Raw genomic sequence first — 26,115 nt, forward strand, 5'->3', positions numbered from 1 at the left:
GGATGCAGCAGTCTCAAAATTGCAAAGCTTCTGAAGCGTGATCATCGAACAATCAAGCGTTTCATTCAAAATAGTCAACAGGGTCGCAAGAAGCGTGTGGAAAAACCAAGGCGCAAAATAACTGCCCATGAACTGAGAAAAGTCAAGCGTGCAGCTGCCAAGATGCCACTTGCCACCAGTTTGGCCATATTTCAGAGCTGCAACATCACTGGAGTGCCCAAAAGCACAAGGTGTGCAATACTCAGAGACATGGCCAAGGTAAGAAAGGCTGAAAGACGACCACCACTGAACAAGACACACAAGCTGAAACGTCAAGACTGGGCCAAGAAATATCTCAAGACTGGTTTTTCTAAGGTCTTATGGACTGATGAAATGAGAGTGAGTCTTGATGGGCCAGATGGATGGGCCCGTGGCTGGATTGGTAAAGGGCAGAGAGCTCCAGTCCCACTCAGACGCCAGCAAGGTGGAGGTGGAGTACTGGTTTGGGCTGGTATCATCAAAGATGAGCTTGTGGGGCCTTTTCGGGTTGAGGATGGAGTCAAGCTCAACTCCCAGTCCTACTGCCAGTTTCTGGAAGACACCTTCTTCAAGCAGTGGTACAGGAAGAAGTCTGCATCCTTCAAGAAAAACATGATTTTCATGCAGGACAATGCTCCATCACACGCGTCCAAGTACTCCACAGCGTGGCTGGCAAGAAAGGGTATAAAAGAAGAAAAACTAATGACATGGCCTCCTTGTTCACCTGATCTGAACCCCATTGAGAACCTGTGGTCCATCATCAAATGTGAGATTTACAAGGAGGGAAAACAGTACACCTCTCTGAACAGTGTCTGGGAGGCTGTGGTTGCTGCTGCACGCAATGTTGATGGTGAACAGATCAAAACACTGACAGAATCCATGGATGGCAGGCTTTTGAGTGTCCTTGCAAAGAAAGGTGGCTATATTGGTCGCTGATTTGTTTTTGTTTTGTTTTTGAATGTCAGAAATGTATATTTGTGAATGTGGAGATGTTATATTGGTTTCACTGGTAAAAATAAATAATTGAAATGGGTATATATTTGTTTTTTGTTAAGTTGCCTAATAATTATGCACAGTAATAGTCACCTGCACACACAGATATCCCCCTAAAATAGCTAAAACTAAAAACAAACTAAAAACTACTTCCACAAACATTCAGCTTTGATATTAATGAGTTTTTTGGGTTCATTGAGAACATGGTTGTTGTTCAATAATAAAATTATTCCTCAGAAATACAACTTGCCTAATAATTCTGCACTCCCTGTATATGTCATATCAAAACAAGCCCACACCTGCAGTTGTTTCAGTTTTTCACTGGTGTTTCCTGTCAGCTGGTCAACCTCACATCCATATCAGCCAACCAAATGACAAGTTCCTCCCTTTGTGCTTCAAATCCCTCCCACTCTGAGACAAGGAGCTGAAAGAGAGAGAAAAGAGTCAATTATAAAGAAGAGAAAAGTGAAACCCTCCTCAGAAGGTCTGACTCGCATACCTGCAGTTGACCTGTGATGGACTCCAGTTTGGCGTTCACGTCATCCCTCGCCGATGCCAGCAGCCGAGTCTGCAGGGTGCCCTGGAAGAGCTCAGTTAATGTTCGACTCCTCCTGGTCAGGCTCTCCAGCTGGATGAGCCGAGGTCTCCCCTCTCGCCGCTGCCTCTGAACACAGAAACACAAATTGCATCTGAAGCAGGAGGTGCAGATTTTTTTGCTATTCTTTTCTAAATCCAGGCTAGATCAAGTGGAGGTATTTGGAAAACTTTTTTGGCCAGCGGACAACTGTTGTCTTGCAGAAAGTCAAATCAAACATATGCGATACACAATCAATTCACAAGAACACATAAAAAAATAAGTCCAGTTCTTGCCTGATTTCAAGTGAATTCTGCATCAAAACAGGGTGACAGAAGTAAAACGAGAGCACAAAGCTTCACTTTGTACAAGCCTGCTATTACAGTTCTCCTCTATGCAGACGACTTTCCTGTTTTCAAGGCACAACTTGGATCTGCTGTACGAATCTTATGGATACACACTAAATGAAACAATAGTGTGCATGACTCCAGATTCTGATCCCTCATCCTAATATGGTCCCAACATAGCAACAGCAAGAAAGCAAATGTTGAGGCTTCAAAATACAAAGTCCATAAACCAATGGCTGACGTGGGTTTTATCATAAGGGTGATAAATATACAAATTTCAGTCTGTCTTAGAGATTTGATGTTCATTTACCTGCAGATGCACTATACATACCTGCTCCATGGTTTTTCACAACATTTTGCACATCACTATTTAATACAGGAAGTACGTGAACTAAAACAAGTCATCGTTCTTTGTGAGAGGACCATATTAATGAAACCAACCTCAATGACATCATAGGGATCCCTAAAGATGCTCTTGCTGCTTCTCTTCCTCCTCATCCTAAGCTTCCTTCTCCTTGTCCTCGCCTTCCATCCAATTGTAATTCAACCTAATCGTGTTTCTCCCCCTCCTCTTCCTCATTTTGTTGGCGCTGTGAACACAATTAATGTGACTCTGGATTAATTTGTGCAAACAAGAAAAATCTACAGCTTTTTGGTCAGAGGTGCTCTTGTGATTTAAGCCGGGTAGAGTAGATTTATGTGTTGATGCTACCTGCTTCAGCTCTGGCTGCTGAGTGATATTTACACCCTGGCTGGATTACAAACTTTAACCATGTGCTGAACTTTGGCCCGGCGTTGATACCTCTTGTTAGTATAACGACCTCTTCTTAGCTTGTATGTATGATGGTGGATAAATGAAATATACAAAAAAATTAACTATATTACAAAAGAACATCTACCTTGGAAACATCAAATGACCGGAGCATAACTTGTCAACTAGTCCGAAACTAAGTTATGCAGGAACAGTCAAAGACACACCTTCTCATGTCACATTTATATTCATTTCTATATAATTCGATTAGACAATGAAGAGTTATCTAATCTAATTATTCATTCAAAACACTTATGCATAGCTGCATTTTATACAGCTCATACAGAATTCAAAGTACAGGTTCATGTGAGTATTTAATGTACGGCTCAGATCTACAGAATTTCAGAGTTTCTAGAGCAGACACAGAGCTCACGTCACAACAGGCTTCAGGCGCCATTTTAGTGACTTTAACAATATATAAAATTTTAATTTCGGTCTAGCTGACATTGGGTTATGTACGCAGCACGCAATTGAACCACATATTTTAGAAGCCAAAGGTTCAAATTAGCTGGGAGCACCTTCACTTAATTATAACAGTGGTTTTGTTAGGAAAACAGTTGGATACTAAATTGCGCTGACGTCAACGGCTAACGTATCTAGCTAATCGCTACTGTTAGCACAACATTAACAGCAAGCTACAATGACGAGTAACAAAAATAAAACCGTAATAAGGTTTTAATGGAAATGTTTTACCTTTTCTAACAATCCCAGAATCCACAGCTTCAAAGTCCAGCAGGTACTGAAGACTGTTATCCGTTTCGCTGTCACCGTCCGTGAGTTTTTTTCCCCGAAGGTCAAGGCCCGCCGCTCGCACACTCTGTCTGCGCATGCGCATCCCAACGACTGACCCCCTCCGTCCGCTCCCGGGAGGTTACAGTATGACCTGTTCTGACGTCACTCTCTCTTTCCCTGTCATTTATTTGGCTCGAAACACATATTAACAAATTGATCAGTGATGAACAACTACTCAGATCATTTACCTAAGCAGTGCGCTTTGTCAAAACGAAGTCTGTGTCCATTACACTGACATTCTGTTCTGCAATTGTTATTTACTTGTATTTTATAATTTGACTTTACATACTGCTGGGTGGTTTGTAAAGTTTACAATAACTAGTATTATCATTATGCTATATTTTCAAAAATATATAATAATCTCAAAAGTAATGCCTTGGAGTAGAAAATAGTAATGCTTTATTAAAATTTAAAACTAAAGTACAGTATTTGAATGTGTGTATTGTGTCTATTGTTTGCAAATATTTCTAACTTTTATTTGAATATTCAGTTTCCTACCATCTTCTCTTAAAGGGTAATTGCCAGGTATCCCGCCCTTCCCCTTCGCACACACATGCACACAAAGAAAACACACAGTATAATTCACAGCCTCGTTATAGTGAATAAATATTTATGCCATTTACACCATCAAACTTAGATTGCTAAGGATAAAGAACCTTTTGTTCTTTAAAGAACCATTTGTAATAGCTGAAGAACCATCCACAAAATAAAAAGGTTCTTTGACGTATGATGGTTCTTTAAAGAACCATGAAGACATCTGAAGAACCACTTAAGAACCATAATTTTTCTGAGTGCAGTTCAGTATCTGAGAGAGTTCATCAACGAGCGACTAACTGCTGCTGCTGAACAAATATTCTTGGAGTTTGAAAAAACGATCGTCCAGTACGAGGAAGAGATCAACCGTCAGCGCAGACTGCTGGATATCACCTGGAAACCCCAAATCAAGCTGCACAGGACAGGTGAGTGTCCCTCTGAGGGAGGATCCTGATCACAGCTCTGCGGGACGTTTCTGATTGTGAGGACTTTTTGGAGATGTGAGCTAACAAAGAGCAAACAGAGGACAGGACTGCGCTGCGCTCCATGCAAACAGCAGGCGCTGAAATCAGCCTGGATTTTAGTGTTCTTTATGTAACAGCAAAAAGTTAGAACTGTGAAGATATTACATTAAAAGTAAATCTATCGTTGAAAATGTAAAGTGTAAATAATCCGGTATGTGTGCGTTAAGATGCTGAAGTACAGAGGCAGACGTCTCCCTGTGGGTCTTCTTATATTCTGATTAATCATACAGTAAAATGGACTGTGTGACTTCAGGTGCAGCTAATGATCGTTTTAATGACAGATATGATCATTTTCTATTATAACAGATATTCTGCTGATTGTGTTCTCAGTAGCTTGGTTTGTTCTGACGGTCTCGGAGCGGCCTTAGCTTTGCACTGCAGTGCAACATTCAGGTGGTTTCTTCATTACAGGCATCATGACGTCGCAGCCCTCATCATGCATCAGTCTCCAGGCAGGTCCACGTGTCACCGTCGGGTGTTTCATCCACGGGAACAACATCAGCACTGGCAGCACTCATACATCTATTTTTAAAAGACAACCTCTGGATGTGACGCTGAGCACGTGCACTCAACTTCTTTGGTCGACCATGGCGACGCTTGTTCTGAACCTGTCCTGTTAAACTGCTGTATGGTCTTGGCCACTGTGCTGCAGCTCAGTTTCAGGCTGTTGGCGATATTCTTAAAGCCTAGGACATTTTTATGTACAGTAGAGTAACGATTTTTTTTTTATATATCCTCAGAGAATTTCTTTGCCATGATGTGCGATTTTAGACTTCCAGTGACCAGTATGAGAGAGAGCAATAACACCAAATTCAACTGTCATATCTTCAATGTTGTCCCATGAAAAGATGTAACAAAATATTTACAAACATGTGAGGAGTGTACTCAGTTTTTTGTGTTATAATAAATGATGTTTGTCACCAGTCTGCCTCTGGGTGAAGTCGGAGGCTCCTCAAGGATTTTCTTGTGCGCCAGAGGAACACAAACTTCTTATTTTCTGTCTGACCTCCATCATTTACAAACTGTCATCAGTGTCACAAAAACTTGTAGTTTGGTTGTCACAGCAGCTCTGTCTCTGTCTCTGATCTTTACTGCTTCATTTCTCTGTTGTCTTTGTCATCAGTCCAATGACACAAGAATCAGAGGTTTAACAGTGTGTGGCTCCCTCTAGTGGATGTTGTGGAGTATTCTGTTGTCTTTGCTCCAAAGGTTTTTGTACAGAGTTTTGCTGTTTCCTGTCACTGTGGGCCTCACAGCACAGTAGTACACAGCAGAGTCAGACACTGCAGCAGAGGAGATCTGAAGAGTCATCAGTGTTTTATCTCCACTCACATTAAAAGTGATTCCAGGGACTGGATCTGATATTTTCCTTCCTGTTCCTGTGTGAGAGATCAGGAACTCTGGTGGTTTTCCTGGATGTTGCTGATACCAGTAGAAATAATCACTTCCAGTTGCTTCCTTGGAGTATTTGTAGGACAGAGTAACAGTGCTGCGTTCTACACTGAACTCTTCTTTGTTGGTTGGAGTGAGATCTTGACAGCAAACAGCTAAAATGAGAGAAATATGCTTTATACGAATTATAAATATTGAAATATATTTATGAATCACTGGAATGAAAAGCATTTTTAAATGTACAGATATTAGCGTACCTGTTAGAATCATTATAATCAGCAGAGGATGTGTGGAGCAGCTGAACGACAGCATGTTGAATAAAGAGGGTTTGTGTGGTCTGTATGATGAACTCTGTGTACTGTGGAGTTTTTCTGTTCTGTACTTCACCTCAGCTCCTCCCACAGTCTGTGTCTCCTCTTGGTCTTTATTTCAGGTTCCTGTTACGCTTCCTCAGAATGAAATTCAAAGATCCTGACAGCATGTTAGATAGGTGGCTGCTCAGAACAAGGTGCAGCATGTGAAAGGAAACTTCTGCCTTTGGCATTTTTACAGAGATTTGGAGTTCAGCTTGTGTGGGAATGTTTCTGATTCTTCTCTGAAAGTCTGAAGTTCATGTTCATCAGGTTGAACTGCCAGCGTGCTTCTGTCATCAGATTGCAATAACGTGTACTCTTGGTATCCAACACTTGTCTTTTCTACAGGACGATGCTTACATCACAGCATATGGATGTGACAGTTTAACCGTAAAGAGATAAACCTCTGTCACTCTGTTTATTTTGCTTCAGGTGCATTTTTGCACCTTCTAACTAATGCAGTGGTCCCCAACCCCAGGGCCACGGAGTCGTTTGGTACCGGGCCGCAAGAGTTGAGCCTCGGGTGGTTTTCAGGGTTTTTTTTATCGGTTTTTAGCGTTATTTTGTTACGTTTTTATCGTTAACTCGGTTTTCCTGGGTCTTTTCAAGTGTGTAATGAATAAATCTTTTTTTCCATATCAGTACTGGTTTTATTTTGTTGTATTTATCCGCGACGCCTTAAAGGCTGGTCCATGGCGCAAAAAAGGTTGGAGACCGCTGGTCTAATGAAATCTATAAATAAATAATAAATAATAAAGTGCTATACAAATACAGGCCATTTAGCATTTAATGTTCTTTTATAAGTTGTCAGTACATTAAAATTCAGCAGGTGTTGCTTTCCAGTTGCAACAGTTACTTTGTTTCTTCATGTCTGAACGTTCCTGCAGTTGGTTTGTGGTTGATGTGGATTTGCTGCTCATGTGAATCCTCCCACAGTGTTTCATTAGCAGCTGTAACCACAGTGACTCTGATAAAACAGGAATTAGCAGAATCCATCTGATATGAAGCTGTGCTTTGAATACCACTTCCCTCCTCTTTGAAGAGTAGTCAGATATCTGTGTTCAGGTTTTTGTACAGCCTCTTCTACACTTTGTATCACTGTGTTTGTAGAGCACAGTAGTAGAGAGCTGTGTCTGCCAGGGTTAGGGCTGCTATGGTCAGATTAGTTGATGTAGAAGATGTTTCTGAGTCATATCGATCATCAGGGATATATTCATCACCACTGTTGTCTTTTGCTCCTTTCCAGAGTATAAACTGAGGAGCCTGAAGGTCAGAATGATGTCTGTACCAATAAAGCCAAACATCACTTGCATCTGTCTCATAGCTACATGTGAGTGTGACAGATTCTCCTTCTGTTTTAGTGACTTCAGGTTGTTGAGGAGTGATTGAGTCTCCAGCTGTTAGTCCTGGAAAAAGAAAGAAGAAAAGTAGTGAAATGCAGTCTGTATATCTGCTTAATGCAGCAGCTTCAACTAAACTTTAATCCCTGTTCTTAAACTCACCTATAATGTGAGATAGAAGCAAAAAGAGGTGCAGCAACATGTCTTTGGAGTTATTAAAGCCAGACAGACAGCACATGAACAATGTTCTTCCACTGCAGCACAATGACCAACAAATAATGTCATTGGATGAGCTCAACTTCAGTGGGCGGGGCCAGTTTAATAGCTGAGCCAATCAAATAGTTTTGTGCTTCCACAGCAGCTCTGTCTCTGTCTCTGATCTTTACTGCTTCATTTCTCTGTTGTCTTTGTCATCAGTCCAATGACACAAGAATCAGAGGTTTAACAGTGTGTGGCTCCCTCTAGTGGATGTTGTGGAGTATTCTGTTGTCTTTGCTCCAAAGGTTTTTGTACAGAGTTTTGCTGTTTCCTGTCACTGTGGGCTGCAGAGCACAGTAGTACACAGCAGAGTCAGACAGCTGAAGCTTCTGGATCTTCAGAGGAACTGATTTTTCTTTCTTGTCGACTTCGGCATCAAATCTGTCCTTTGCTTCAGAATTATCTGCTGATAAGAAAAATCATTGAACTAAAAGTTTTGGCGAGCAGTTATTTTTCTGTTTGTACCAGAACAAAGTCGGGCCTGGGTCACTGGTTTCAAATCTACATCCAAGTGTAACTGTGTCTCCTTCAGCAGCAATGACATCTCCTTGTTCCTGGATCACTTTGTCTTCTCCTTTACACTCTGAGGAAGAACAGAACATGCAGAGGAAGAGATGGATCAATAAACATGATTGAAGTTATTGAAAAGTTCCACAGTGTAAAATGATTAAATCTCCTCTTTCTGTCCTTGTTGTGAGTCGTGTGCAGAGGAAACATGTTGATGTTTGTATCTCACCAAAGAAAAGAGCAGCAAGAATAATCCACAGCCAATGTTCCATCTGTACAACAAGGTTTAAATCAACAGGAGAAACTAGCTGATGTTCAACATTCAGTCTGAGAATTGTTCTCTTCACAGCAGCACTTATTATTGACACAATGGTTGAACACAGTGCAGAAGGAGAGCCCCGCCTACTGGATGATGTCGCCCTCTAGTGGAGCATCTCTGTGGGTTTGCTGTCACTGTGGGCCTCACAGCAGAGTCTGTCACTGCAGCAGAGCAGATCTGAAGATCCATTCATCTTTGACCATCAACAACTTTAACAGACAGTCTGGAATTTTCTCTGTTTTGTGTTCCCAGTGAAACACAACGATCTCTGTTGGTGTTCCAGGATATTGTTGATATTAGAGGATAATTTACACTAATTAAAGTTTTTTTCGGGGGTATTCATAAAATTGTTCACTTTGCCCCTTCATGTGGCAGCCCCGATATCAATCAATCAAATCAAAATTATTTATATAGCAAATTTAAAAACAACAAGACAAGACAAGACAAACTTAGAAGCCAACCAAATGATAGTCAAACTATCTTAAGTCAGAGCCAGAGTAAAAAGATGGGTCTTTAAGCAAGAAAAGACTGAATAGACTCAGAAGAGCGAATGGCATTAGGGAGAATGTTCCACAGTTCAGGAGCTGCAATAGCAAAGACACGATCACCTCTGGTTTTCAGCCTGGACTTAGGTTGCATTAAGAGCATCTGGTTTGAAGATCTTAGTGCTTTTTTAGGATTATACAAATGGAGAAGTTCTGTTAAATAGCCAGGGGCAACGTTATTTAAGAGTTTATAAGTGAGTAAAAGAATTTTAAAATCAATGCGAAATTTCACAGGAAGCCAGTGTAAGTTAGCTAAAACTGGAGTAATATGATCATGCATTCTGGCACCTGATAAAAGGCGTGCAGCAGCGTTCTGTACTAGGCCTAAATAGAGGGAGTTACAACAGTCCAGTCTAGAGATAATGAATACATGAATAAGCTTTTCAAGGTCCTTGGGGGAGAGAAAAGGCTTGGCTTTAGAAATTTGACGTAGCTGATAGAAGCTGGATTTAACCACAGTAGATACTTGTTTCTCTAATTTGAAGGAGCTATCCAAGAGTATCCCAAGGTCTCTTACAATGTGGGAGAGGTAGCTAGCAAGTGGGCCAAGGGTAATGGTTAGTTGGTTCAGAGGGATATGGCTGTCAAAGACACTAACTTCAGTTTTACTGTCATTCAAGGTAAGAGAGTTTTGAGATAGCCAGGTTCTCACATCATGAAGACAGTTAAACAATGTATGCAATGGATCTGCGACATTCAAACTCACAGGAAAATAAATTTGAATGTCATCGGCATAACAATGGAAAGAAATATTATATCTTTGGAAAATAGATCCCAAGGGCAAATGTACAGAGAGCATAACATAGGGCCCAAAACAGACCCCTGGGGCACACCACAGAGAAAGGGAGCAGAGGAGGAAGAGTATTGCCCCATAGCGATAGAGAATGACCTCTCTGAAAGATAAGATTTAAACCATAATAAGGCTGTGCCCTTAAGACCAACTACTTGATCTAATCTTGATAATAGAATGTTGTGATCTACTGTGTCAAAAGCAGAAGTCAGATCCAGTAAGACTAGAACCACAGAGCAACCTGAATCAGTGGTTAAAAGGAGATCATTAAAAACTGTTAACAAAGCTGTCTCAGTACTATGTCGAGGCTTGAAGCCCGACTGGAATTTTTCAGTAATACCACTGGTGTCTAAGAAGGTCTGAAGTTGTTTACAGACCACTTTTTTCAGGATCTTTGACCAAAAGGGAAGCTTAGAAATCAATTAATTTGAACAACAATTATTGAAAGAACAACAATAATTTGAAAGAACACTGGAGTCAAGATTAGTCGTCTTAATAGCGGGTTGAACAACAGCATGCTTGGAGGCAGATGGTACACAGCCTGAGGACAGTGATGCATTCAATATTAATAAAATACAAGGCCCAATAGTATTCAGCGCTTCCTTAAAAATACGGGCAGGATGAACATCATAGAAAATGGGATAGCAAACAGTAGACAAAGCTCGAGGAGACGGCTCGCCGAAAACACTGGCACCATCTTGGAACCAAATCTCAGGACTTTTCCCCTGATATCACACCATCATCTTCACACAGGAAATATTCATATTAATTTCTCTCCACTACGATTAATACATGATTTAAATCCCTGGAGCAACCTCTCAGTGTCATGATTACAGGAATGCATCGACTCTAACGCAGCCCACATGAGGCTAAAGCTTTACATGCTTTTATTTTGAGAAGGTTCAAAGACAGGGGGGCAGGTAAGTAGGTTTCCTGCAGAGGGACAGAGCAGGGAGACACCAGAGAACTGCCCGAGAGAACGACTGCTGAGTATCAGTGCAGTCAGAATTGCTTATATAGTATTTATTAGAGTCCTTTCTTGTGTTTCACTTTTGGAGTTTCTGTGTCAGGGAGGTAAGTGAAGGCTTCAGAAGGCTGAGTGGGTGGAGAGTGGATGGGCAGGTGAGTTTTCCAGCTCTGTTACAAGTCAGTCCTTTCCAAACAGCAGACAATGAGAGAATCCTTCAGGTTTCAGGTAACTCAAGTCCACAGAGCTATGAGCAGACACAAGAGAACATGGTGAGGTAACAGAAGCTACAAGCACAAACTCATAAGTCATAAATTAAAGCTGAATTACCACCAGAATGAAGACAACAATCTGACAAAGAGTGGATGTTTCAGCTGGACCTTTCATTCCCCAAAACACGAGGAGTTAATGAGATCTGGTTAGGAGGTTAGCAACACTACAAGCACCAACCAGCTTGCAGCCAAAGCTCTGCACAGCCCCATCAGCAATGAGTCCCCAGCCTCACTCAGACTGCTGCCAAAGCTCTGCTGGAGGTGGGAGTTGAAGATCACCTGAACCACTTTGATACGCCAGGCCTGTCCAGCATTCTCCCCCACCACCTGACTCAACTCACCCCCAGATGGTGATCAGATGACAGCTCAGCTCCTCTCTTCACCAGAGTGTCCAGAACACACTGCTGCAGACCTGTTGATGCAATTACAGAGTCAAGCATAACCTATACTGTGGTTAGCACACAAGTCCAGTAAAACAGAAACCACCATTGTGTCACTCGGACACATAAAGTCCTCAGAAGCACAATAGAGTTACCAGATGATGCAGCGTCCAGGATCCTGCTCAGAGACCTCAAGAAGGCCAGGCACTCTGAAATGTTGTTCAGAGCAGAAGCACAGAGGAGAGTCTGGACCTGCCAGAGGGGGAACATCACAAAGTACCCAAAACTAGTTTCAGCAACCAGGAATCAGACCTTCATCTGCCATTGTTGCCACCTGACCCAAACTGCTTCATTTCTCTGTTGTCTTTGTCATCAGTCCAATGACACAAGAATCAGAGGTTTAACAGTGTGTGGCTCCCTCTAGTGGATGTTGTGGAGTATTCTGTTGTCTTTGCTCCAAAGGTTTTTGTACAGAGTTTTGCTGTTTCCTGTCACTGTGGGCCTCACAGCACAGTAGTACACAGCAGAGTCTGTCGCTGCAGCAGAGGAGATCTGAAGATCCATTTGTCTGTTATTATCAACTGCTTTTACATTTAATCCTGTGACTGGATTTAATATTTTCTCCCCTGTCCCTGAGTGAGAGATCAGGAACTCTGGTAGTTTTCCAGGATATTGTCGATACCAGAAGAAATAATCATCATAAACTGCAGCTTTGGAGTATCTATAAGACAGAGTAGCAGTGCTGCCTTCTACACTGAACACTTCTTTGTTGGTTGGAGTGAGATCTTCACAGCTGACACCTAAAGGAACAGAAACATGTTTTATTCTTTTATAAATCATCACAGTTCAAATGTGTTTCTTTAAACACACAGATTGTAACGTACCTGTTAGAATGGTGAGAATCAGTAAAGAAAGTGCAAAATAGTCCAAAGACAACATGTTGAATGAAGGTAAAGTTTATGGTTTGTGTTGAACTCTGTTGAATGTGGAGGTTTCTCTCTCTTCTAGTTCAGTAACAGCTCAGCTCCTCCCTGAATCTCTCCTCCTCCTCTCTGATCTGGATTTGAACTTCTCTCACTTCCTCCTGCTTTACACACTAGTAGCAGCATCTTCACTTTCAGGTGGGAGCTCATATTTCAGCTCTGTGCTGCTTCAGTCCAAAAATAAGAGAGTCTGCATTGCTGGCAGACTGCAGAGGGCCCGGTGGCGCCAGTGTCCCGCAGCCTCGCCTCTGTCAGTGCGCCCCAGGGCTGCTGTGGCTACAATGTAGTTCGACATCACCAGTGTGTGAATGAATGACTGATTGTAGTGTAAAGCACTTTGGGGTCCTTAGGGACTAAGTAAAGCGCTATACAAATACAGGCCATTTACCATTACATTCACAACTGTCCCTCCCAGCCAAACGGCCACGTTCCTTAGCAGTCACAAGGATTCTGGCAGATTTTCCCTGCCCAGAGTCATGCTATTCGCTAAGATTTCACTAAACACCAACACTCACTCCGTACATCCATTAGTTGATTCAAGGTCACTCCCTGGTTACTCAGCTCAACATTCCCCAGGAACTCCTTCTGGCGCCATTACAGGTTTCCGCGCTAAATCACTAACCAAGCCACTCTCTGGTTCTGTCAGGAAACCATTTGGTTCATCGAGGCTCCTGGTACCCTGTTAGTTCTGGGTCATGCTTCGTTAAAGGTCCATAATCCTAACATTGATTGGGAATGCAATACAATCACCGGTTGGAGTTAGGGGTGGGTTTTGATTATCGATTTATCGATTAAAATCGATTCTGGCTTGGATAACATGATATCGAATCATTAAAATTCTGAATCGATTTTTTTAATCTAAATTTATTTTGCCCGAAACACCAGAATCTCAAGTTAAACCTCACAAAATTTCAACAATCACTAAACAGCTACAACAGTAAATGGCAGCAGGAACACGGATTCTGCACAGAGACGTAAACACAAAGCGCCGACCCGCCGACGCATCAGAATCAATGAGATGTGAGATCTCTCTCTCTCTCTCTGCAGTTCAAGATCAGTTTCCTGTCTAAAAATCTGTTTTCTGCATTGTTCGCTTGCTTGTTACGCACAAGTCTACCGTTGTTTGCAGCGCTGTTTTTTTTTTTTTCCTTTAACTTCCGAAGAGAAAGTCTCATTTCTGCTGTTGAAGACTGAACAAATTTAAACTTTAAAATGATACAAAATTGCAAAACACTGTGTCTCTAATAAAACCTCTGTAACTTTGTTTCACTTCAGCAGCATCAGGTAATGTTCATATGTTGATTAATGGTTTTCTTTCATTTTTGATCTACACTGTAAAAACAAATTGTAATATAAAAGTATTTTACTGTCTTGTACTGTTTTTCTAGAATATCATTAAATTTACATAAATAGACTGATTTTACATGTCAAATGTAAAATAACAACATTGTCATCCCCTATGTAGCCGGTGCATCAGAAACACTCAGGAGAGTTTTCTCCAAGCATGACATCCTGATGCATTTCAGACCCACCAACACGCTCAGACAAAAACTGGTTCACCTGAAAGACAAAACTCCTAAACACAGACTTAACTTAAGCCCCACCGGTTTGAGTGAGTGTGAGAATGTGTGTCTCTCTGTGTTCGTGACCTCCAACTGTTTCTAACAACATCCTTAGTCGTAAAATGATGATCTCCCCCACACTCAATATGTGGTTCAATTCCTGTATTGGTTCACCATGCACAACACAGTGAAGCCATAAAAAGGGCAGGAAGCTGACCAAACATCAAACAACCCTTCACAAGGATGTGCTTGTGATAAAACACTACAGTGGTTACATCTTTGTGCAGAATCCGTGTGCCTGCTCTCATTTACTGTTTAAGCTGTTTGTTGAAATTTTGTGAGGTTTATCCTGAGATTCTGGCATTTCGGGCAAAATTAATTTATATTTAAAAAATCAGTTCAGGATTTTAATGATTCGATATCACGTTATCCAAGCTAGAATCGATTTTAATAAATCGATAATCAAAACCCACCCCTAGCGGAACAGCCATTCATCATTTGGACGGACGATAAAAACCTTGCATATCTCCGGACTGCAAGATCCCTAAATACATGACAAGCCAGGTGGGCCCTCTGCTTCACTCGGTTGGTTTTCATTGTCTCCTGCAAACCTGGATCAAGAAACACAAAACCAGGTGCACTGTCACAGCAATTCTTTTTCACTTGACGAGCCCGCGGAGGAATCGAACATCCTCCCTACCGCCTGTGTGGTGGGTTCCTGGCCTGGATAAATCAAGTCTGCTGTTTGGGAGGTTCCAGGAACCGGGAACCAGACCTTGGGAATGGTCCGCCCGGGCAGTTTTACATTCCTATGTCCGTCCACTCCAGGTAGTTCATAGGGCCCATACGGGGAAATTCACCTGACACCATGGAATGAACCGCACAATAACATTTTTGCAAGGAGCGTTGCGGTAGCCATCTCTCATGAGGGAAGTCCGAGAGTCTTCCAGCTCACCACCAACCAGCTTCCTCAGACCTCCTCCAACCCACAGTTCACTTCCCAGGTCTGTCAAGAGTTCTGTTCAACCGTTGGCACAAAGGCGAGTCTGTCTTCCAGTTTACATCCCCAGACAAACGGTCAGACTGAACCAACCAACCAGGAGCTAGAAAACACCCTGTGTTATCTCCTCTCTTCCAACCAGATGACCTGGAGCAGCCAGCTTACTTGGATGGAGTCTGCCCATAACCTCCTCCGTCAAAGGCTACTCTCCATTCGAGACCTCCCTAAAAATATTATAAACCAAAACACATTATATTTATTTATATATTTATATGATTATAAATATTCAATAACGTGAGCCGTAACAATAATCTTCCAATTCTTTATTTATAGTTCTGTGTCACCTGTCAAAATTGTCCTTCATACAGGATGTCATTATGTAACTTTATAATTGGGTTAGTAATCACAACACATCATTAGACGCCTTTAGTTGAGAGACTTTGATCTTGGGTGCTAACAATGAATGTTAAGGTCCAGAGCTTAACCAGCCTGGGTACTCATGTCCTCCCCGGCCTACTATACTATTGTTTAAAGACGATCCGTGACACGTTGCGGTGTTTACTGATTTACACAGTTGGTGTGACCTCGACCAGAAACGATTACATGACCCAAAACCAGAGAAGTGTAACAGTGTGTGGCTCCCTCTAGTGGATGTTGTGGAATATTCTGTTGTCTTTGCTCCAAAGGTTTTTGTACAGAGTTTTGCTGTTTCCTGTCACTGTGGGCCTCACAGCACAGTAGTACACAGCAGAGTCAGACACTGCAGCAGAGGAGATCTGAAGAGTCATCAGTGTTTTATCTTCATTCACATTAAAAGTGATTCCAGGGACTGGATCTGATATTTTCACTCCAGTTCCCGAGTGAGAGATCAGGAACTCTGGTGGTTTTCCAGGATATTGTCGATACCAGTAAAACTCGTCACCTCCAGCTGCTTGTTTGAAGTATCTGTAGGACAGAGTAGCTGTGCTGCCTTCCAAACTGGACTCTTCAGTTTTGTTTGCAGTGAGTTGTTGACAGCTGACACCTAAAGAAACAGAAATCTGTTAAATGCTGTGTTGTATACAAAGAAAGCATAAATAACATGTAAACATTGGGATGAAGCAGTTTTTGACAGATTGTCATGCACCTGTTAGAATCATGATCATTAACAGAGACGTTTCATAACAGTCCAACATCAACATGTTGAATAAAGTGAATCTTCTGAGTGTTGAACTCTGTTGAATGTGGAGGTTTCTCTCTCTCGTCTGTTCTTCAGTAACAGCTCAGCTCCTCCCTGAACCTCTGTGCCTCCTCTTTGGTTTGTAGCTTCACTTCTCTGTTACACCTCCGTCTTTTAAACTTCCTCTTCTTCAATCAGCGTGAAACACAGCAGAGTAGGAGGTGTGGTGGTCAGAAGTTTATATAATCTCATCATGAGCATGAATGTCGTGGTAATTCTGAGTTTTAATGATTTGTTTGAAGTGTTCCAGGGTGGAATGATTGTTCAACATTCACCTTTATTGACTTTAAAAAACAATAATTGGCTTCACAAGTTTGACTTTATTTTGGATTTTCTCTAATTCACATGGACCCTAAAGTATACAGACAGGCTTAAATAAATAGATCCACTAATAATAAAGGTCCTGATGGTTCTACAGTGTCTTTCACTTTGACAAGGCCACAGTTCTCATGAGTGTTTGACTGAAACTGGTAGTTTCTCTTTGCAGCATAAAAAGGATTTGTCAGACAGACCTCATGGGATCCACCAATACTCAGAACAATATGAAAGTCCAAGGAACTCAGGGAAGATCAAAGAAGGACAAACGTAGATTTACACAAATTCAGATTCTGAGATAATCGATTCAAACAAAAGTACAACGTGAGGTCTAAAAGTGATTTTATAACATAGAAGCTTAGGGATCCTGTGTTTCCATCTCACACCTGACTGAAAGGAAAAGCTTGAATTTGGAATAATCTTTAGGAGCACTCAGAGGGAAGTGATGGCAGAATAGTTGCTTGTTGTGACACGGTGACACATTAGCTTACTGTTAATCTGTGATGCTGGTCATTATGCAAATGTACTGTTTATAAGGAAACCTGAAGTCAGCTGAGACTGAAGAAGTCACCTGGGGGAGTGAAGAAAGGTTCTCTCACTGAAGACGCTACAGATTCAACTTTCTGGGATTTCCTTACCTGGATGATTGAGCGCGCATCAAGACAACTTAATGGACTCTTTTTAAGTCATGAAGAATTTTGTGCTTTATTGTGAAAAATCTTTCACTTGTTTCATTTTAAGAGAAGTCAAAACTTCACTGTGATGCTTTAGTGTCTGAAATCAGGCTTCACTCATCAACAGTTTTAAAATATCCTGAGACCCTCCTGTGTGCTAACAAACCAGAGGTTTAACAGTGTGTGGCTCCCTCTAGTGGATGTTGTGGAGTATTCTGTTGTCTTTGCTCCAAAGGTTTTTGTACAGAGTTTTGCTGTTTCCTGTCACTGTGGGCTGCAGAGCACAGTAGTACACAGCAGAGTCAGACACTGCAGCAGAGGAGATCTCCAGATGAAACTGCTGTTTTTCTTTGTCATGTATAAACTTCAGCTTTTCTGTTTGCTTTAAATGTTCTGCCATAACAAGCTGTGGATGTGAACCAGACTTCTGATGGTACCAGTAGAGGTTCCTGACAGAGCCTGAATAGTTGCAGGAGAGAGTCACAGTGCCTCCTTCCAAACTCGTCACTACATCTTTAGATGGTGTCAGTAAATCCTCAGAGGATCCTGAAAACAACAAAGACATATTTCACCATCATGTTTCTGCATCTTTAAACTTAGTTTATAAAAAGTGAATCAATTCAAACAACATCCAGATATTTTCATGTCCATCATCTCCTTTTACATCTCACTCCATCTTTTGATGACTCACCAGTCTGAAAGGAGACTATCATCATCCAAATGAAAAGCAGCAACATGATTTCCTCTTGGACTGAATGAACAATAGAGAGAACACAGCAGCTCTTCAGCTCCTAAATGAAGCCTTTCATGTTCACTGCTGTAGCTCCTCCTCCAAAGGCTGCTTCTTCTGGATAGGCTTGGCCCTGGTTTCTGTGGAGCCTGTAAATAAAGAGCTTTGAATATTTGAAATATTTAGCAGAATGTAGAATAATCTCACTCATGTATTAAACAGCAGAAGTACACGTGTAAACCAGCCAGCATCAACACTGGGCTTTAAAGATTCATTTGTAGCTGATTGGTTTTAACAACCTAACACAAGTTTATCATATCAAAGCCTGATTAGAAAAATCCTTTTCCACTGTTTTCTGCACAGAGTGAAGCTTTGGATGTAAAGCATCAGCTGTTGGTAGCTCTTCCTAAATTTCTCATACTTGGCAAGTTATAAATCTGTAGGAGTGAAAAAATAAATACAGAGTTCAGTATCAGCTCTGTTAGATATCACAGGCGTTTCTTTAGACTCAGTCATGATGAAGTTATTGAGTGATGTGCATTACTGGGTAGAAATGATTCTCCAGCTTCCTGAAGGTCTTTCAAAGTTTTCCTTGGACATTGGCTGCTTGTTCACTCATTTTCAGTCCAGTCCTTGTACCTGATCATTTTCAGGAGAATGTTTTTGATTGTTAAGACTCTAAACACTGAGTAATGAATCCTTCAAGCATAAAATGCTCCTAACTCAACACATGAACCAGTGTTTTCTACACAGAACAGAAAACTAGCAAATAACCAGTTTTATGTTGTATATTTGGAATCTTATTTATTCGACTGTGTTACAAAAAAGACAAATATTCACATTTTGTTGGTTGAATCTCTAAAAAATGCAAAAGATAACAGTTTGACATAATAAAATATTTCTACATCAGTAAGGTGATTCTCAAACAGCTGTTAGCTTGAAATTTGAATTTTATTTAAATATGAGAACAAAGAGTTTTTACTGTTTTTATTTTATACAACATAAATTCTGCAAAAGAATAAAAACTGAGCTGAAGACTTTTAGCTTCATGTGAGAGATTTTACCTTAAAGAGATAAACCTCTGTTACTCTGTTTATTTTGCTTCTGCTGCATTTCTGCATGTCCTCATCCACTAAATATAAAATAGTGTAAATGAGCAGCTTTTGATGTTTGACAGTTTTTATTGTGTCTGAACGTTCCTGCAGTTGGTTTGTGGTTGATGTGGATTTGCTGCTCATGTGAATCCTCCCACAGTGTTTCATTAGCAGCTGTAACCACAGTGACTCTGATAAAACAGGAATTAGCAGAATCCATCTGATATGAAGCTGTGCTTTGAATACCACTTCCCTCCTCTTTGAAGAGTAGTCAGATATCTGTGTTCAGGTTTTTGTACAGCCTCTTCTACACTTTGTATCACTGTGTTTGTAGAGCACAGTAGTAGAGAGCTGTGTCTGCCAGGGTTAGGGCTGCTATGGTCAGATTAGTTGATGTAGGTGATGTTTGGGATCCATATCGATTATTGGGAATATATTGACGACCACTGTAGTCTTTGGCTCCTTTCCAGAGTATAAACTGAGGAGCCTGAAGGTCAGAATGATGTCTGTACCAGTGAAGCTCTGGATGTGTATAACTTGTCTCATAGCTACATGTGAGTGTGACAGATTTTCCTTCTGTTTCAGTGACTTCAGGTTGTTGAGGAGTGATTGAGTCTCCAGCTGTTAGTCCTGGAAAAAGAAAGAAGAAAAGTAGTGAAATGCAGTCTGTATATCTGCTTAATGCAGCAGCTTCAACTAAACTTTAATCCCTGTTCTTAAACTCACCTATAATGTGAGATAGAAGCAAAAAGAGGTGCAGCAACATGTCTTTGGAGTTATCAAAGCCAGACAGACAGCACATGAACAATGTTCTTCCACTGCAGCACAATGACCAAGGTTCAGTGGGCGGGGCCAGTTACATTTTGACATCATAGTTTCAGTTCATCTCAGCCAATCAAACAGTTTTGTGCCTCCACAGCAGCTCCTGTTTCCTGCTTCATTTCTCTTTCGTCTTTGTCATCAACCCAATGACAAAAACATATGTGAACTGCTTCAGTCTTTCCAGTCATGTCAAGGCTTCCAAGGTCTTCAGTGAAATGATGACTGCTGTATCTTACACCATCCATTTTACATCTTTTGCAGGATACATAGATAAATGCACATCACTGTGAGGAGGGAGGATGGAGCACTTTTCACTGTGTGCAATCACAAGGACCCAAATGTTCCCCATCACTGAGCTCCTTAAGTATATTAAGGGTTAAGTTTGACATGAACAGAATTTTTAACAAAACAGAATTTCTCTTGGTTATGATTAGAGACAAAAAAAAAGTCGAACAATGAATTTAAATCAAAACTAAAATTGAAAAGAACAAAGTTAACAGTAATAAGTTAAATCATCTAAATGAAAGTATGGAGCACCAGAACATCTGATTTAATAGACAATAGGCCAAATATTTAACATCTGCATATAATAAAAATGTATTAGCGCTCAGCTAAACAGTAATAATAATTAACAAATATTTTATTCAGGCATTACTTTGTGAGGTTTTTTTTTGTATTTAAACTGCGTGAAAACATATTTCTTTTATTTATTCTGAACTCACCAAATCCAAACAGTAACTCCTTTTGTAAAAATGAGATTTAACAATGTCATCTGAGTCTGCGGTGCTGATCGGTTTAAGGAGGCAGTGGATTCAAGATAGGAATCACGGTAAAGTTCAATGTAAGAAAACCATTCAGATCATTTCAAAACATCCATCCATCCATCTTCATCCGCTTTATCCGGGGCCGGGTCGCGGGGGCAGCAGCCTACATTTCAAAACAGAAAAGCAAAATTCAAATGATAATATTTGTGATTTTCTTGTTTTTCATGGATGCAGAAAAAACATTGTTTTCAGCTAGAAACTGATTTGAAACAGAGAAATCTTCGACAGCGGAACAGTTAAAGGTAAATGCTCTCTGCCGGAACAACAACCGTGTGACACCAAGCGGAAATAAAGAAAGGAAAGGCGCGTGTGTGAACAGAGCCGGGAGTATGGGACCGAAAGAGTCAGCACATCACTGTGGTGTTAGCGGCTTTGCACTGACTCACCGAGCTCTCTGTAATACTTTACATTCATTAATAAGAGAGAGAGGGGGAGGTGCGTTAACAGTCCCGCTCTGGCGGAGCTTTATCACGTGACACCAGGCGGAAGTAAACAAAAGAAAGGCGCTAAAACTGTTAGCTTTCCTCTTGTGTGACTGAGCAGAGACTCTTCTGTTGTGTTGTTGTTGTGTGAGCTGAGTGTGTGAGCTGCGGCAGCAACGATGCCTTCAGTTCAGTATCTGAGAGAGTTCATCAACGAGCGACTAACTGCTGCTGCTGAACAAATATTCTTGGAGTTTGAAAAAACGATCGTCCAGTACGAGGAAGAGATCGACCGTCAGCGCAGACTGCTGGATATCACCTGGAAACCCCAAATCAAGCTGCACAGGACAGGTGAGTGTCCCTCTGAGGGAGGATCCTGATCACAGCTCTGCGGGACGTTTCTGATTGTGAGGGTTAATAAAAACCCGACTGCATCTTTTGCATCCCTGCTGCTGTTACACATTAACTGGTGATGATCAATGTTGGGTTCATTTAGAGAGAAAAGAAAAATATGCTCAAAGTGGATTTTCTTAAATTTATTAAGCAGTTGAAGGCTCACGTTAAAAAAATAATAATAAAACAAAACAACTGCTTCGCTTAGGAGGCCAAAACAATCCAGGCTTGTGGGGGTTTGAACAGCCGGTTCCGCTTCCTTAATTCTTCGATAAGTCAGGGCCAAACCAGCTCCGATCAGCCAGAACCCTGTTATCATGGTTCCGAATAGGTAGATATCTTCAGCACTCAGGCTCACCCGAGCCCAGACTTCTCATTGAGAAAAGGGTGTCAATTTCATTTAGGGACCAGTTGATCAAATCCGTAAATCCTCTTTTAGGTTTTAGAGAACAGACTGTGAGAGACTGTTCCAGGGAAAGTAATACAAACAAACACGAGACTAGACAAGGACACAAGAGGCTAAGCAGGGAAGCTAAGGGGGAGGAGAAGGAGAGGAGAAAAGTGCGACCGCCTTCGTCAAGAGCAAAGAGAAGTTGATAGAGCCAGAGCCGGATGTTTGTCAGAAGGTAATCTGGCTCTATCAACTTCATGCACTGTGGCACTTGGCCACAGGTGGCGCTAGTTGACTTGCCTACATTTGAGTGCACACAAAGTAAACTGCACGTTTCAGTTGTGAGGTGAAGACGCTGAAATCGAAGTAGTAAAACATACGATAACGAAGACAAGATTCTCCAGTAACTTAGTTTGCTGTTTCAGAAAGCTGCTGATCTCAGACATGCACAGCTTCAGCTGCATGAAGAGCACATGAGATTTTCTCTGACAGCATTAAATTAAACCCGATTAAGGTCAAAGGTAATCATTTATATGTTGAACTAAAGGCTTCAATCTAGAATTTCTCCAATATCTACAATATTGTATTATTTACCATAAAGTACTTGAGAGTCATTCATACCAGAGTAACCAGAGAGGATGTATATTTATAAGAAAAAAGAAAAAGTTTACTTTGCCTTGTTTGGTATCTTCTTCTTCTTTTTTTAGCCTCAGGCCTGACAGCCGGAGGTGTATCACTCCACCTGGCGACAGCGTTTGCTCTGTAATCTGCCTTTGGTGGCTTTTTGGCAGCAACTGTGACATTCAGCAGTTGCATCATTGTTTCGACACACACAACAAAGCTATTGACTACACTACACACTAACTGCACACTCCAAATATCATAAATCTCTCACATCACAATGTGTATGCTAGCGGCTAATGTAGCTAACAAATTACCAACATAGTGCTGTTAGATGTTGTAGACATTGTTACGTTTCGGTGTTGTCAGTGTTTTGTTTTTTGCGTGACTGTCATGTATTTCCTGTTTTACTTTGAAAGTCTGTGTTATCTTAGTGTGTTCAGTTTACTTTTCCTTGTCTCGTCAGGTCTAATTTGCCCCAGCTGTGTTTCCCTCCTGTGGTCCATTCCCTGATTGCGCCTTCTATGTATTTAAGCCTTGTGTTTCAGTATGTCATGGTCGCGATCTCCCCCCCCCCCCCCGTGTTGTAAATAAATAGTTTGTTGTAAATAGTTGTGAATGGGTTTGTCAATGCTTTCGTTATGGGATATTTTCATTTTGGAATTTTGGTGGAGAGCCTTCGTGGTTTTATTTTCCTTATTTCTGTTTTTCTACGTTGCACCCCGGTTGCCTAGGCCGGGGTGTAACAACATATAACATTTTTTGTTTGGGGGGTTTGGGTTTTTGTTTTTTTGTTTTTATAAATAGGAGCAATGTGGTTGTATTTACCTTAATTTAATGAGTCATCAGTGGGAGCAGCCGGGCTACATAAAAACTAAAGGTCGGCGATTTCGTGGTCACGTCCAGCAGGTGTATGGGCGGGAAAGTAATGTAGACGCTCCACCTCAAGTAACTACTGCGCAGACTCTGACAAAAACTTGGACCCACCTTATCTGCAATACTTCAACAGTTGTAAATGCACTAACAAAAAACAAAATCAGCTATAAGTTACATCCAACCCTGGGTCGCTGTTTTTCTCATAATCTCTTGAGATTCTGTAAAGAAAAGCAGATTCAAAAAGAAAAAAAGAGCTCTCAGTCTATCATCATTACCTTTTCCTCATTTCCTTTTTGTCCTGCCAGAACTCCCACAGCAGCCTGTCTGTAAGGACGAGGAGGTTCTCCCTGAGCCACAGCTCTGGAGCCAGGAGAGGAACTCTCTGCACCAGGAGGAACCAGAACTTCCACATATTAAAGAGGAACAGGAGGAACTCTGCACCAGCCAGGAGGGTGAGCAGGTTGGACTGAAGGAGGAGATTGATACCTTTATGGTGACTGCTGCTGAGGAAAGAGACCACCATGAACCAGAAGCAAACAGTAACCAGCTCCCTTCTCAAACCTCTCCTATAGATGAGAGCCAAAATCACGGAGGAAGTAGGAATTTAGACTCAGGGACAAATAGTAACTTAGAAAGTCAGAGTAATTCTGACACAGGTAAAGAGTCTATAACATGTAATCTTTGTGGAAAATCCTTTAAGTATAAGTACAGAATGACTCGACATCAGAGAATCCACACAGGTGAGAAGCCATATTCTTGTGAAACGTGTGGGAAAAAGTTTTGTATGTTATCAACACTTAAAAGCCATTTGACTACCCATACAGGTGAGAAACCATATTCTTGTGAAATATGTGGGAAAAGTTATACGCGAAGCAGTGGTGTGACCATACACATGAGAATGCATACAGGTGAGAGACCATACCATTGTAAAACATGCAGAAAAGTGTTCTCAAGTAGTAGTCATTTATCGGCACACAGAAGAACACACACAGGTGAGAGACCGTATAATTGTCAAACATGTGGGAAAATGTTCAAATCTAGCAGTCATATATGGCGCCACATGAAAACCCACACGGGTGAGAGACCGTATCATTGCAAAACATGTGGGAAAATGTTCACATCTAGCAGTCATTTATGGCGCCACATGAAAACTCATACAGGTGAGAAATCGTAGTCTTGAAAAATTTAGAGAACAATGTCTGAGAAGCCAAGCGTGGAAGAATATCTGAGAATTTATACAGGTTCACATGAGTACTTTCAGAGTTTAGATACCTTTAAATACCATGTTTATCATGTATAAGGCAGATTTAACCCTGTAAGACCCAATCCATCAATTCTAAAAATAAATTATTTTTCTGGGGCGGGGCTGAGATGTTTAATAACCCTTATAACAAAATCCACATTTTTAATGTCATGTTGTTTATGATATATAATAGAAATATACTTTTTGTTTCCCTTTTGATAATTTGATGTTTTTGTTTTGATGAGATGGAGGTCTTAGAAACTAATGTAGCAAATATGACACTAAGGGTGTTATAGGGTTAATCTGTTCTCATCAAATGCGTCAATGAAAATATGGTGACTATCAAAAAATGAATTTTAGCTGTTTTATTTATTGATATATTTCTCTGTGGCAAAGTTGAAACTCAATTTGAAGTACAACGTTCTGGAATGGCCATCTCAGTCCCCAGACCTGAATATTATTGAAATCTGTGGTGTGAGTTAAAGAGAGCTGTCCATGCTTGGAAGCCATCAAATCTGAATGAACGAGAGATGTTCTGTAAAGAGGAATGGTCCAAAATACCTTCAACCACAATCCAGACTCTCATTGGAACCCACAGGAAGCGTTTAGAGGCTGGAATTTCTGCAAAAGGCGGATCTACTAAATATTGATTTCATTTCTTTTTTTATGTGGGGCCCAAATTTATGCACCTGCCTGATTTTGTTTAAACAATTTTTGCACACTTTCTGTAAATCCAATAAACTTAATTTCACTTCTCAAATATCCCTGTGTGTGTGTCTCCTATATGATGTATTTAACTGACATGTTTTATTGTAACAACCAACGATTTATACAGGAAAATAATGACTATTAACAATGTTACCCAACCTTTTGCATCTCACTGTATCACTTTTGGTTATTCCATTCATTAAGGATGACATATTTTTTCATTTTTGTTTTTTGTCGTTTTTTAACTTTTGAGTTTTGTAAGAATGTAGGCGTGTTGTGCTAATGGGATCATCAGGTTGGGTAGGCAGGACCAGCATGGGGGAGGGTCTTTGTTTTGTTGTGTTTTATGTACACTGCAGTAACTAATGGATGAATATTTTGACAGTAGTAAAGCAGAAAGTTTCGATTGTGTCCCTTGGAATCTTCCAGCCTTGCTCAAAGACCTCGTTCCTGTAGCTGCACAGGTGTTTCTCTGCTCGTCAGCACAGTGTGAGGAAAAGGTGTTTTTCCTGCATCATGGGG

General features: G+C 41.0%; 4 protein-coding genes across 5 annotated transcripts in view; 3 read left to right on the forward strand and 1 right to left on the reverse strand.

Moving 5' to 3' along the window:
* LOC146647372 (uncharacterized) overlaps positions 1-25,647 on the forward strand; it is a 50,219-nt gene extending 24,572 nt beyond the window's left edge. Inside the window, exons 2-3 of one of the 2 annotated variants that reach the window (XM_085388960.1) lie at positions 21,485-21,712; positions 23,948-25,647. In XM_085388960.1, the coding sequence (XP_085245086.1) occupies positions 21,541-21,712; positions 23,948-24,816 (1,041 nt within the window). In that variant the 5' untranslated portion in view covers positions 21,485-21,540 and the 3' untranslated portion in view covers positions 24,817-25,647. Of the gene's footprint in view, positions 1-21,210; positions 21,713-23,947 lie in introns of those variants that run through there. The other variant, XM_085388959.1, reaches the window with a different exon arrangement.
* Positions 1-26,115, forward strand: part of LOC146647369 (uncharacterized) — a 151,868-nt gene that overhangs the window by 67,165 nt on the left and 58,588 nt on the right. The window lies entirely within an intron of this gene.
* The window catches only part of LOC146647373 (uncharacterized), a 117,198-nt gene that overhangs the window by 24,571 nt on the left and 66,512 nt on the right, over positions 1-26,115 (forward strand). The gene's annotated exons all lie outside the window — the stretch shown is intronic.
* Positions 839-2,482, reverse strand: LOC146647376 (uncharacterized). The gene is made up of 3 exons (XM_085389012.1): positions 2,374-2,482; positions 1,511-1,675; positions 839-1,435 (listed from the first exon to the last, which is right to left on the reverse strand). The coding sequence occupies exons 1-3, from the start codon at positions 2,428-2,430 to the stop codon at positions 1,346-1,348; spliced, it is 312 nt and encodes a 103-aa protein (XP_085245138.1). The 5' UTR covers positions 2,431-2,482; the 3' UTR covers positions 839-1,345.

This window comes from Rhamphochromis longiceps, linkage group LG18, assembly GCF_057381845.1.
Source record: "Rhamphochromis longiceps isolate RC_006_pf linkage group LG18, R_longiceps_female_GT1.1, whole genome shotgun sequence".
Classification (NCBI taxonomy): Eukaryota; Metazoa; Chordata; class Actinopteri; order Cichliformes; family Cichlidae; genus Rhamphochromis; species Rhamphochromis longiceps.

Bases quoted from the DNA above. Each gene is read 5' to 3' on its own strand.
- LOC146647376 (XM_085389012.1), bottom strand. From the start codon at position 2,430: ATGAGGAGGAAGAGAAGCAGCAAGAGCATCTTTAGGGATCCCTATGAT. The intron at 1,676-2,373 runs GTTGGTTTCATT...TTCTGTGTTCAG, and splicing joins ATCCCTATGATGTCATTGAG to AGGCAGCGGCGAGAGGGGAG. The intron at 1,436-1,510 runs GTATGCGAGTCA...TCTCTCTTTCAG, and splicing joins CCATCACAGGTCAACTGCAG to CTCCTTGTCTCAGAGTGGGA.